Source organism: Sardina pilchardus, chromosome 5 (assembly GCF_963854185.1).
Source record: "Sardina pilchardus chromosome 5, fSarPil1.1, whole genome shotgun sequence".
Lineage (NCBI taxonomy): Eukaryota > Metazoa > Chordata > Actinopteri > Clupeiformes > Clupeidae > Sardina > Sardina pilchardus.
In genome coordinates this window covers 31738628-31752868 of record NC_084998.1, presented here as the reverse complement: position 1 = coordinate 31752868, position 14241 = coordinate 31738628, and the positions used below count along the sequence as shown (strand labels likewise).

The 14241-nt window shown below is 42.5% G+C and overlaps 2 protein-coding genes across 2 annotated transcripts; both read left to right on the top strand.

Annotated features, from left to right (window-relative positions):
* Positions 1–4628: 4628 nt before the first annotated feature.
* On the top strand, positions 4629–7275 carry LOC134079660 (polyadenylate-binding protein 1A-like). The gene is made up of 2 exons (XM_062535751.1): positions 4629–4685; positions 5764–7275. The coding sequence occupies exon 2, from the start codon at positions 5778–5780 to the stop codon at positions 6447–6449; it is 672 nt and encodes a 223-aa protein (XP_062391735.1). The 5' UTR covers positions 4629–4685; positions 5764–5777; the 3' UTR covers positions 6450–7275.
* Positions 7276–8789: 1514 nt separating this feature from the next.
* On the top strand, positions 8790–13128 carry LOC134080903 (E3 ubiquitin-protein ligase TRIM47-like). Its single transcript, XM_062537516.1, has 6 exons — positions 8790–9375; positions 9691–9810; positions 9969–10032; positions 10404–10489; positions 12338–12535; positions 12952–13128. Exons 1-6 carry the CDS (start codon positions 8803–8805, stop codon positions 13126–13128), a joined length of 1218 nt encoding a protein of 405 aa, XP_062393500.1. The 5' UTR covers positions 8790–8802.
* Positions 13129–14241: the final 1113 nt, after the last annotated feature.

Genomic DNA, 14241 nt, shown 5'->3' with positions numbered 1-14241 from the left:
GCTAACAGCGATATAACAGTCAATATTGAATAACAAATCCCTATGGAAAATAACATCTTTAGAGGTCAGTGATTCGCTAGCATTAGCTACTGTAACATGTATCCTCAGTACACAATCTGAAGCTAATGAACAAAACAACATATTCAGCATTCGCTCTTTTAAAGGGCCATTAAAGGTGGGGTAGAAGATGTTTGGAGCATGCTCATTTTAACATATTGCTTTAAATACTCTTCACACCCCCATTGCAACCAATTAAAAGTTTTGACACAAAAATTAAAAGTTTTAGTGGCCTCTCGAACAAACAATCCGGGAAAAACACCAATCATACTGAACGGACTGTTACTGTAACGATGATTGGATTCTGAAGCATCTATTAAATCTACTTCTCCCTCCCACGCGTGAACAAGCATTGCACGTTCCTGTTCTCTGGAGGCTTGACTTCGGGGGAAGTCTGAAAAAAGGGGTTGGGACTTTTGACCTGTGTATTTTCAAAATGCAGCTTTGCTGGAATAGTTCTCCAGGATCTTCTACCCTACCTTTAAGGGCCATTCACACCTAGAACGATAGCCATAACAATAACTATAACCATAACGATAAAAGCGTCCATCCAATGATGAGCAAAGTCTTTCCTTGTGTTAATAGATAGATAGATAGATAGATAGATAGATACTTTATTGATCCCCAAGGGGAAATTCAAGAAATGAATGAATGTGATGGCTAAAATGTGATGGGTTCTGATTGGCCGTTAGCATTTAATTATTCTCAAAATCGCTCTGAAAGGGACCCCCAACGATATCGTTCTTGTAGTTTATGTGTGAATGTAGCCATTCATATTAACGAGAGCGATGTTTGTTTATAGTTATCGCTCTATATACCACCCCCCCCCCCCCCCCGCCTCCGTAACCCCACCATTCCAGGCATCATGTTTAATAATTCACCTTTTTAAAATGAAAACAGAGACAAATTTACAAATGATTTCCTTTAATGTCACGTTATCATCATTATAGCCTGATTCAAAATGATTTATTTATTCATGAATTAATTACCGAAATTTTAAAAAGTCCACCGGTACGCGTACCACAGTTTGGGAATCCCTGTTCTAAACTGTGATAAATCATTCGCATATAAATACATGGCCTGCAGTTGTACTAGAAATCACCGCGCAAGGCAGTATGGGAAAACCCAGGCTACAGTTGAACAGTACATCTCCTCCTCTGTGAAAGTGAAAGAATGAATCAACTATGGTCATGTGTAATAAGGTCTCTGATAGACACAAATATTTGGGGGGATGATGTGACACTGGCAGATATATGAGCATGCGCCATGCGCGCACACACACATACACACACACACACATACACACACACACACACACATACACACACACACACACACACACACACACACACACACACACACACACACACACACACACACACACACACACACACACACACACACACACACACACACACACACACACACACACACACACACAGGCAGGTCATTCAGTATAAGAACTGTGCTTGTGAATATTTGCAGATATTGATTCCAAACTGCACTCAGGCTCACACAGCAAGGCCCAGACCATTAGATGAGCTGGTCCTGGCTTCCCTCATGTCTAAGCTCTCACCTGCTTGTACACATACAATCAACCACATACATACAGTACACCCTCACATACTCAGCCCATCATAACAGGCAAATACAGAATATGTATAAATATCCATACATACTTTTATCGATACATACATACATACATGCAGTACATACATACATACATACGTACATACATACTCAGAATTATATGACCTTAGTGAACTCCAAACCATACTGATCTGTGTAAATTGTCTTAGAGTGCCCCCTTGTGGGGAAAGCACTACTTGACCACTACTTTATGACTACGTTGCTTCACCCAGTAATGACATCATGCTCCATCTAGTGGACAGTTAAATTCACTTCACCACAAGTTGTTCTATCACCTGAATACACACAAATACTCCCCAGAAGATTGCCCCAATGATGGTCCTCTAATACTTTTGAAGGGCACTGTAACATACCGATCCTCATTTATTGCTGACTGTGCCCTAGTGGGGAAAGCACTACTTGATGACAGTTATGACATGATGCTCTATCTAGTGGACAGTTAAGCTCACTTCATTACAAGCTGTTCTACCTGAAAAGAGATGCACAAATACTTCCCAGAAGAATGCCCTGATGATGGTCCTGTAGTACTGCTGAGAGATTAACTGACACATGGAAAAGGTTTTTTTCTCTTAATATGCAAACACTTTAACATTTAGCATCAGGTAGGGCAGATTGCATAGCTCAGATCATCTTACACTTCCCTATCTGGTTGCCAGTTGTGTACCTTCTTTCCTGGCTGGATGTTTATACTGTCTTTACACAGTGTTGTCTCTGTATGTTCTATGTCTGTCTATGCAGCTGTACCCTGTCTCTAAACCAAATCTCTCCCAGGGTAGACGGATAAATGAACTTGAATTTGACCTTGGAGTTGTAGCATATACAGTATGAACATCACACGGCACTTGTTTCATCTGTACAAGTTGATCTTTTGCACTCTAAGTTTGAATTTATTACAGTTTGAGCCAACGGTAGACGTTATGTCTAATGCTGTCTAATGCTGTCCTCTGCGGCCATCTCTTCTGGGCCTTTTCTGTGGTGCACAACACTGGCTTGCAGCCACTCAAAGATCAGTCCCTAGCTAAAAGTAAATATACTTATATGTTCTGTCAGTTTAAGCCAAGTAAACGTAAGCGTGTAAGTATTATGGCAGACTGAGGTCATAGCATAGGGCCCACCTACACGTACCCCCACCCCACCCCCATTAAATCATCATTATGATTATCATTATCACAATTATTATTATTATTATTATGCTATATTGCTAGACATGCACGTTTACTTCAAAGTAGTCAATGTTTAAAGTGCTGACATTGTTCTCCAAAAGTTTCACATCAGAGGCCTGCTTTACTAATGTACGCTATAATTACAATATTTCATTGTTTTCGCATAATTGCACGAGAAATACTAATACAATAGCAATTACATGGGTGCTATTGTTTTGGGAGGTTTAGCTCATGCAAGCATCCTCTGGTAAATGGAGAAAATGCGTTTGATTGAAATTTCATCTGAATGCCTGAATGTAAGGATTCAGGAAACACAATACCTACTTTGGTCTAAATCACTGATCTGGAGATATTTAAATGAAAGACTATTAAGGCTACAATCTTCTCACCATGTTATATTCAAATTTGAGTAAACAATATTCGGTGCTAAATTGAGTATTATACAGTCTCTGCTCCACGTTGTTCTATTATATGTCGTTAAATAATTAAATTATTCCAACGGGATGAAGCGGAGCTTTGCATTGCCACCAACATTACCGAGTAGTTTCAGTTTCTGTCGCGCAACCGCAAAATTACGCATGCATTCAGTGAAAGCTCACACTTAATTGTATGGCTCTTTGTTGTAAGCGCATCGAATTAGCCACCATTTACTCATGAATACAGAAACATTTGTTTTATTTTTCTGTCGGTCCGCATTTGCTTGATCAATTGCGCAGCAAATTATCAGGTGAAGCACCGGGCCTAATTTCACTCCACGGACAGCAATCTCCACGTTGAGCGGCCCATAGTTTGAGAAACGCTTCCATCAGTTAACGTGTCGTTAGGGTGTGGGTTTTAGGCTTTTGTGTGTGTGTTTTTCATTGTAGTGTGTGTAGGCTACATTGAGCAGTTTTCAAAAATACGGAACAAAATGCGTTCCGTATCAGTCCAAGACTATGGGTCAAATACGATTCTAGCCTGGCTTGCGCCTACGATTCCGTACGGTTGGCAACCCTACAGGGCCTCATTTATAAAGGTCTGCGTAGATTCCACCCTAAAACATTGCGTACGCACAAACCTTGCAATTTGCGTACGCACAAAAATATTCTGATTTATAAAACCGTGCGGCGCACAAGTTTACGCAAGCGGCTGTTTATAAATACCAACCTGAGTTGAATTGTGCGTGCGTGCACGAGCACCACACTCCTCCTATTGTCGTCCCACAATACCCCATAAAAGGTTCATGCAAAACGATTCATGAATATTCTAACATTTATGACTACGATTCATGAATATTCTAACATTTATAAAACCATGACCAAAAAAAATATTAGGCTCATTTATATAGCGTACGGCCACAACGGTAGCGAATCGCGGCCCATTGGTTGACTGCCTTAATGGACATTGGGCTAGTCCAATGAAATCTCAGGGCCCTCCCTATCTCCCTCCCGGCCTCATCTCCCTCTTGACTGGAGTTCGACCGGAGTTTGAGACCGTTCGTATATGAAAATGTACGAAGACAAACCACAAAAGCGCAAGGGAGGCGCAGAGAAGTTGCGAGATAAAAGGCAAAAGCCTACAAGTGGATGCAGCAAAAATGTGCTAAAATTACAGAAATGTTTGCCACCACAAGTTCAAACAGGGCCGTCGACATATAGCAGCAGTGCAGAAGCAGCACCGAGTGCAGGCTTCAGAGAGGCACATTCGAGTGTGCAACAGAGTTACACAGAGGAAGGAGTAGCTATTAAAATTGATTCGGAGGAGGAGGAAGAGGTGAGAGACGTGACCCAGCAGGGACAGATTGAGGAGGAGGCCAGAATAGCTACTGTGAGGCAGGTAAGAAGTAGCCGAAATGTTGGCTGAACTTTTTGGGCGCACAACGATCAATTAAAAGTTTGAAATCTGCGACTGCTTCTTCCCCTTGCTTCTTTTAGACGTATTAACCTGCCTGCTATGTAGGATTCAGCACCCAGTTAAGCAAAATAAAGTTTTATAGTGTGAGCGCGTCTTTTTGTGTGGTTTCTGTGTAGGCCTACCCCTCTCGCATGCATTTGAATTGCGATACCCATTAAATTAACGAGTTGTCGGCTCGCCATCAACCTTCTGAAATCTTAAGACAGTCACGATTGGTCGAAATTGTTGTCAATCTTGACGCAGTACAACAAGCAAACTATCAAATTTCTTTGGACGCATGGAATGAAACAGGAATGGTGATAGCCCATGGAATTAACAATGAAAATGTTTTGGGATGTGTAGCCTATACATCTTCACTAAATAGTATCAAGGTGAATTGTTGGCTAAAACTGTGCAAATGCTCAACATAAATTATAGCAGGTTTTATTTAGTGAAGCATTTAATAGCATGAGTTTTGTGCACAACCTCATCCTTGCTGGTTTAAAGGTCACTCTAGTGTGTGTGTGTGTGTGTGTGTGTGTGTGTGTGTGTGTGTGTGAGAGAGAGAGAGAGTATATTAATAATTAATATTTTTTTAGCAAGGGTAGGCTAGCCTACTCGCTTCCATGCAGGCTACTGCGGTTTGCTTAAATATTTTTTACACACAAAACAGTGTGCACATATGTTTTATCGTGTAAATTATCATGGTGGGCCACTATGGCCAAAAATGCCCGGGCCGTTTTTTGGTCCCAGTCCAGCCCTGCAGTGCACCATAGCATAAGGTGCAAAGTATTAAAAATGTTTTAAAGAGGAACTATGCAGGATTGGCGATTAGCAGATAGGGACACTGGGGGCGAGAGGAAATATTACTGTTTTCGATGAAACTGGTCAGTCAAGCAAAGCAACGATTTTTGAGCGATTTTATGACTATGAAAAAGTTGCATAGGGTCTCTTTAAGATATTTTTGAAATGTTTTATGTGTTTTCATTTTTTCAATATTTCATTTTTTTTATTTTCCTAGGTCAAGCAAGCTTCATGGCTGCCATTCCACAGGCTCAGAACAGAGCTGCGTATTACCCCACCAGCCAGCTGGCCCAGCTGAGGCCCAGCCCCCGCTGGACGACACAGGGCGTCAGACCACAGCACTTCCAGAACATGCCAGGTGCCATGAGGGCCCAGCCACCATGGCCCCAGATCTTCAGTACGATGGGGCCTGCCTACCAGGTGCCTTGCGTGGTGTCCACTCAGCGTGATGCCCAGTCTATGGGTCCTCGCCCTATGACTGCAGCAGCAGCAGCAGCAGCAGCCCCAGTGCGTGGCGTGCCCCTATACAAGTACGCCCCTGGAGTACGCAACCCCCAGCAGCACATAATCACCCAACCACAGGTTGCCATGCAGCAGCCTGCTGTCCATGCGCAGGGGGAGGAGCCTCTGACCGCCTCCATGTTGGCAGCTGCCCCTCCACAGGAACAGAAGCAGATGCTGGGTGAGCGTCTCTTCCCGCTGATCCAGAACATGCACCCAACCCTGGCTGGAAATATCACAGGAATGCTGTTGGAGATCGATAACTCTGAGCTGCTCCACTTGCTGCAGTCTCCAGAGTCTCTGCGCTCTAAGGTTGATGAAGCCGTGGCTGTGCTCCAGGCTCACCAAGCCAAAGAGGCAGCCTATAAGAATGTGCCCAACTCTGGTGTCCCAAGTGTCTAAGCCAAGGAAAAGGGAACCTTGACACTTGAAAATGAAAAAATAAACATTGAAAAAATGAAAACACACAAAACATTGTGAAAAGATCTTAAAACATTGTTTAAAAGGTGAAAGAAAAAGAAAACTGGTGGTCTTTCACTGCTCTCCTGTTGCATAATGTCTACTGATTTTCTTCCTAATCCTCCACTCACATGTAAGGATCTAGCAGCTATCTGAGATTCTCTGTTATTGTGGAAAACAAAACATCAAAACTACTCCCTCACCTCTACATAAAGAGATGACACACACACACACACACACACACACACATTAGCAGACACTGTCCAAAGTGACCTACGTATGGTGGATACGTGTCTGAACGTTGAAAGTGAATCTCAATAGTTGTCTGTCTGGATGTACTGTATTATGTGTTGCGGTTGTACTCATAGGCTGTACAGTATATATGTGTGTACTAGGGCTGTCAAAATAACCGATTAATTTAGATTAATTAGTTTGAGATAAAATAACTGATTAAACGCAGATTAATCGATGACCTTTGACCCGGAGCCATTCTAGTCAGTAACCATTAGACCGTAAAATGGGGAGACGACAATGTGCTGCCTGGATCATTGATTGGCACATTTACTTGAAAAAAAAAACGTCCTGACGGTGTTAAAAAGAAAGTGTTGATTAAAACAAAGTCCTCTGCGATGTCTGCAGCACAGAATTTGCATATCACCGGAGTTTGTCAACTCTTAAAGGGATAATCCGGAGTGAAATGCACTTTAGATCAATTTTTCGGACTATTGGGAGTACATACGTTGAGTTGACACCAAAATCATGTAATTCGGATGTATTTTGAGAAAGTTCGAGCTCACTGTTTTTAGCCAAAACTCGTTAGCCTGGAAGTGACGAGGGCATGTCCTTTCGCCGCTACAAAACGCTATTTTCATACCTCTTCTACTGTTCCAAACAACACTACACTTACGTGGTAGTGAGTAGAGGATCCCTAAAGCCAAACCGAAGTATCCCCACGTCTTTATGTGGTCGGATAGAGAGTCCAGAATGAATTTAATCGAGTCAGTACCTTTCCGGAAATGTTAATAAAGTGTTGTATTAGCGTTGCCAGCTGCAGCAGCGACATTTCCGGAAAGGTACTGACTCGATTACATTTATTCTGGACTCTCTATCCGACCACATAAAGACGTGGGGATACTTTGGTTTGGCTTTAGGGACCCTCTACTCACTACCACGTAAGTGTAGTGACAGAAAGACAGAAAAAAGATGTAACATTTCAGCGTGAGTTAAGGTATCAAGAGTCTTTGTAACCAATCGTGAAACTGTGCCTTTGTCAAAAATAATAATAATAGTAACTAAATGCACAGGGGGTCCTATCTGTAAGTCACATCAAGGGCCAGACCATTAGGTGAGCTGGTGCTGACTCTCACATCTCCTGTACTCATACAATCACACACATGCACACAAATACATATTTCCCCACATACTCAGCCAGCTCATAACAGCTCATAAAATATACATGCATACATAATACATTGACTACATAATACATACATACATCTATGCATCCATACATACAGTACATACAGTACATTCATACATACAGTATATACTCAGAATTACTATGACCTTAGTGAACTCCAGCCCATGTGACATACCCATGGACAAACCCCATGTAGTCATGATAATTAATCGTACTGTAAGGTAATAACCTCAAATCTCAAAAGCCCTTGAAAATATCATAATGTGTGTGCCTTGAGTCCTCCTCACGTGTAAGACCCAACATTTACGTTCTCAGTTTCAGTGAGTGGGGTGGACCCCTGTAGAACCAAATCTAGAGAAACATTCAATTTCAGAAAAGCAGACACCGGGTAGAAAGTGCATAGGGCTTGTCACTGTTGACATGGTATCTTGGATAGTCTACTGTAAGTGCAGAAATAAAGTGGCCTTAGTAAGCCTTTGTCAAATTGAGTCTTCAAGTCATCATTTCTTTCTCCTGAAGTTTATCAATGAAACGTTTTCCAGATTCCACCCTGCTGTACAGGTAATCGACTTCAGTTCACGCCTAAATATGAAATCATCTGTTCCAACCTGCTTTCCCAGTCTTTCACTTAAACATACAAGTATCTGGTTGGCCACTCCCTCATCCCCACCTGCCCTACCAGTCCCGAGAGTTCTGATGAAGCAGAACTGAAATGAAACTCAACTGTCTGCTGTTGTGTCACAGAGTGTGCACTTAGTGTTCATTAGAACTATAATGACAGAAGCGATTTCTCAGGATCAAGACTCAAACTCAACTCATCTGTCACTCTGCTGCCGCTTCTCAGAGTGTGCACTTGGTGTTTGTTAGAGCTAGAAAATGACAGAGGCGATTTCTCAGGAAGAAGAGTCTTTCACATGTCCAGTGTGTCTGGATCTGCTGAAGGATCCAGTGACTATTCCCTGTGGACATAATTTCTGTATGAGGTGCATTAAGAGCTGCTGGGATGAGGAGGACCAGAAAGGAGTTTACAGCTGCCCCTTGTGCAAGCACACCTTCACTACCAGACCTGCCCTCTACAAAAACCCTCTGATTGCTGAAATGGTGGAGCATTTTAGGAAGACCAGAATCCAAGCTGCTCCTCACAATTATGCTGGACCTGGAGATGTGGAGTGTGACGTCTGCACTGGGAGAAAACTCAAAGCTGTGAAGTCCTGTCTGGAGTGTCTGGTGTCTTACTGTGAAACTCATTATAAAGTTCACAATGAAGTTAAAACTGGACGAAAACACTCAGTGGTTGATGCCACAGGCCAGCTAGAGGAGAGGATCTGTTCTCGTCACAAGAAGGTTCTTGAGACATTTTGTCGTACCGATCAGCATTGTATCTGCTTTCTGTGCATGATGGACGACCATAAAGGCCATGACACAGTGGCAGAACGGACTCACAAACAGGTGAGTACTGGAGCTACACTCGTGTCTTCATTTTATTTGAGAGGTCTGATACATTTATGCTGTGTGATAAAATACACACATGCTTAAAGCAGAATTCCAGAGATTTCTATATCTTGACGTCACCGAGTACATTGAGTTCATGCTCATGCCCCAGGGTGTAGCACTCGTCAGTGCTAGCTGTTGGCTCCAACAACTAAAGTTTAGGTACTGCCAGTACTAAAAAATCCATGCCAAGTCACTGCATAGCAGATAGTCAGATTGTGTGCAGCATGTTGCACTTTGCACTTAATGATTTTCTGGTTTGTTATGTTAAAGGAAATAGGAATAAAATCAGTAGACATTGAACAACAGATGCAGTTGGGGCAGACCCAGACGAGATTCCAGGAGAGAGAGAAGGAGCTACAGGAGCTGAGGAAGGCTGTGGAGACTATCAAGGTGAGAAGATAACAGCAGACTGATGAAGGTTTCAGGTCTTGAATGTTATTGTAATTAGTATGACCGCTGTGATGATAAGATACCAGATCACAGATACCCATAATGTGATCTTTCAGAACACATTAGTGCTTCACTCATACCTGGGGTCTCTCACACAGGGGTCAACCTATCCTGGGGTCCCTCACACGGTCCACACACTGGGCATGCCTCCCATACCTCATGGTAGGCCATCCTTCTTCTGACACAATTTTTTAGTGAAGGAAAAGAGCATGCATAATAACACCTGGCCCCATCTATGGGTCTTAGGGTTGCACTGCAGTTTCACCACAGAACGTATACTCATCTCAATCCCAAGTGGTATCAGGGGTGTCACTGGGCGGGAGCTGGGGTTGGTGGTGGTTAGGACGATTGTAATGGCCCAGCAATGACAGGGGTCCCCCAGAGAGCCCCCCTGATAATACTATATATTATCATCTGTCATACTGTAGGTCCCAACATTTCTTACAGTGACCCAGGGTGAGATGACTCGGATTTGGCAGTGACAATTTTATATGAGATGTCTCATACACTGTGACTAATTATACTTCTTGAAGACACAAACCACAGGAGATTTCAACCGAGAATCCAGGAGAGAGAGAAGAAGCTGCGGGAGCTGAGTAAGGCTGTGGAGACACTCAAGGTGAGAAGATAACAGCGGAATTAACTTTCAAATGTTATTGTAATCAGTATGGCCGCTGTGATGATAAGCTATTAGTAGATCACAGATACCCATAATGTCTTTTCTCAGAATAAATTTGGTTTTGGTCAAGTGCTCAGTGTTGGACGTGTTGAAGTTGTGTTCTGTTAGAAATTAAGGCGAGACACTACAGGTGAATAGGGTACATTTTTTAACTAGCAGATATCACTATGAAACTTCCCCAGTTGATTACTTACATCAACATAAGAAAAAAATGTATTACAAGTTTTTTGTAATTTAATGTTTAAATATGCAAATTAGGCATTATCTCATTAAATATGCGCTAATTTGCATATATTTTAAAATACATAATCTGAGTTTTGGATAAAGCCAGGTTCAAAATTGTTTTTTCATTGTGTTAATATATTAGATGGGAGAAAAATTACAGAGGGATTTATGGATATCTACTTCTGTTGTCTTGTAAATCAGCATATAGTGTCAATAGCCTTGAAAAATCGGTTTTTGCCATGTTTTTAAGCATAAAATGTCATATATATCAGGTTAGGAATCATATTCAACAAACCCCTCTGTAAAAGTCTTGTCAATATAGTTTGGCATAAGACTGGAAAGTTTGGCGCATGTAAGTGCTTCAGAAGTGGAGATTATGTTCTCAGAGTGGGAGAAGAAACTCGTTTTGAGAAAACAGCCTTGAAACACAGCCAATGGGATACGTTCTAAGCCTAGACTCGCCTTTGAACTTTCGCGATTGGTTGCTAATACAAAGGAAATGTCCATATTTGGATTGCATAGCGTCATTCAGGAGAAAAAGGGCTTTTGAACGGTATCACACACGATATGATTTGGTTCACGGTCGCGGTAGTACATGACACTTTAGAATGGGAACTTTTGGTAAAATTAGGAGAAATATATAGGCGCGAGTAGACAAAATGTCATGAAATAAACACCTAAATGTGCAAATCGGACTTTATTGTTGTAGTAGGGTGGTAGAATACATGCTAAGGTAGCAAACTAGCACAAAATATTGAAATTGACCGGAGGTCACAAAAACGATGTTTTCACCTGCCGTGTCTCGCCTTAAGCTTAAATAACATTAATGCTTAATCATCTGGGAGGATGTGGGGGGAAGGGTAGTGAGGGGAGAGCAGTCACCCCACTCAGCCTCAAACCCAGATTTGAAGGCCACTCATCCTACAACTTGATCACAATGCCAGAGAGCCAGGGTTGTTGGTATTGCAGTCAGAACACATACTCAACCATTCGTTTGACTCCCTGATGAAGGCTATATTGCCGTTGGAGTTTTTTAAAAGGTTTAATGTGACCAAGCCGCTACAATAAAGGCTTTTTAACTTTTGTTACATGAGAGTGCCTTGGAGTTCCTATGGTTTTTCCAACATACTCAACCATTGTTGAGTCAACTCTTCTCCCATCCCTGGGTGCCCCACACAAGTCCTCCACCCATCTCTGAGGTCTCTCACAAAGGGGTCAACCTATCCTAGGATCCCTCACACAGGGGTCAACCTATCCTGGGGTCCCTCACACAGGGGTCAACCTATCCTGGGGTCCCTCACACAGGGGTCAACCTATCCTAGGATCCCTCACACAGGGGTCAACCTATCCTGGGGTCCCTCACACAGGGGTCAAACATGGGTCTTTAGGTTACTAAACCAGCAGCTTGTCCACAACGCCAAAGAGCCAGGCTCTTGATTCTAAGGGCCCAGCAATGAGAGTGGTATGAATCTGAATTGGCAGTGGAAAAAATCTAGTTCTACTTGGCAGTAAGAAGTTGTAATTCTTTGACACACCTCCCTCTGTGTGACTGTCTCCTAACAGAGCTCTGCACAGACAGCAGTGGAGGACACTGAGAGGATCTTTACTGAGATGATCCGCTCCATTGAGAGAAGGCGCTCTGAGGTGAAACAGCTGATCAGAGCTCAGATGAAGGCTGAGGTGAGTCGGGCTGTAGGACTCCTGAAGCAAATGGAGCAGGAGATTGCGGAGCACAGAGAAGATAACATCCATTCCATCAAGGTAACATTCACCTGAACTCCTTGAAGGTTTCTAATGGTATCACTATGTTTCTAGGACAAAACCTAGCAGAGATTGAGATGTGTGTTTGGAACAGTTTTTCAAATCCCCAGGGGGGGATTTAGACTCCAGAGGGTTACGCTATTCACCAGTGGCCATGCATCTTAGACCACCAAGATACAGTAGGGCCTTTAGAAACACTAATGCATTATTGCACACACACTAAATCTACTGATTTAATCCATTACTGTCTGCAGCCATTGGTGCTACAAGCCCTGACTGAATATTGAAGTGGCCTTTTTCATTGTGTTTTTCTCTCTGCAGAATATGACAGTTCACTTGTGATGCAGCCTTTGATAAAACACAGCCATAACTGAATATTCAGACAGTCTGACTCAACTTTATGTGTTTCTCTGTAGAATTTCCCATCAATCAGAGAGTCTCCTCACTCTAAAGACTTACCCAGCATGACCTTCAACCGGAGTCTCTCTTTTCAGGCTGTGAAGGAATCTGTCTCCGCAGTGAAGGTGCAGCTGGATGGCATCTTCAAGCAGGAAGCAGCCAAGATATCTGCAGCAGGTTGGACAAACATCTAGAACTTTTATGAGACGTTGTAATGTTCTAATTGGTATGGATTCATTCTGACTATATTATGTCTCTCAACAGTGACGCATATCCAGATTATCCAGTCTTTAGAATGTAAGTATGTCAAGTTACATTCCCAGATCCTTTTAGAGCTAACTACAGAGCAAATGTGTGTTGATTTGTGCTGTAGATTCTGTGTGAATATGAGTGTCTCTGTGTTTGTTCCAAGGTACTGATCCTGAACTCCCAGCCAGAAGAACTGACAGTGCGAATCATCTGCCATCTAAGAGTATGTTTTTTTCTGACTGATTCTAACAGCCTCTAAGGGCGTATTCACACCAGGAAGGTCTGTTAGTTCACTTGCTTTGGTCCGGATCAATTTAATTTTTTCTTAGCGGTTCGCTTTCACACTGTGATTTATTGCAACCGGACCAGAATTTATAAACAAAAACACATGTGCTAAGGTCAATCAACCATTGGCCCTGGTAAACGTGTAGGCTAGGCGGGGTAAAGAATAAGGAAGCCAAAGTCAAAGTTGGCCCACGTAAATATATGGAGACTTTGCGTACTGTACTCATTATCCTAGCAATAGTTTATACAGTACAGCTTTGCAGAATCGAGCATCAAGACCGTTTGATGCAACATTAGTTTAACAATATTATGCTCGTAATTTGCAACGATGAAGACGTGCAGTAAAACAGAGAGCTCTCATGTGTGTCTAACATGCTACACTAACAGCAGGCCTGGAGGATGGATCAGGTAGGAGATGCAAAATCAAATAAAAAAAAAAGCATTAGCTTACTGTTGCGTACAGCTGTTGTGTGTCACTGAGCTATCCTACATTTCCCATAATGCGCGAAAACTACGGGAGCTTGTCAAATCCAAAAAGGTAGATTTCTGCAACTGGGTCGGATCGAGGTCGGGCTACTTTCACACCATAAAGGAACCGCACCAGGGTTGAGCTGGGTCTCGGTCCGCTTTTTTGGTCCGCACCAGAGTTTGAGTGATTGTATTCACACCAGTCAAAAAGGTCCAAACCAAGCAAGAAACGAACTTGAGTTTGTTTTAATCGAACTAAACAAGGCAGGTGTGAATACGCCCTAAGCCTTTACATCTGGGGTCAA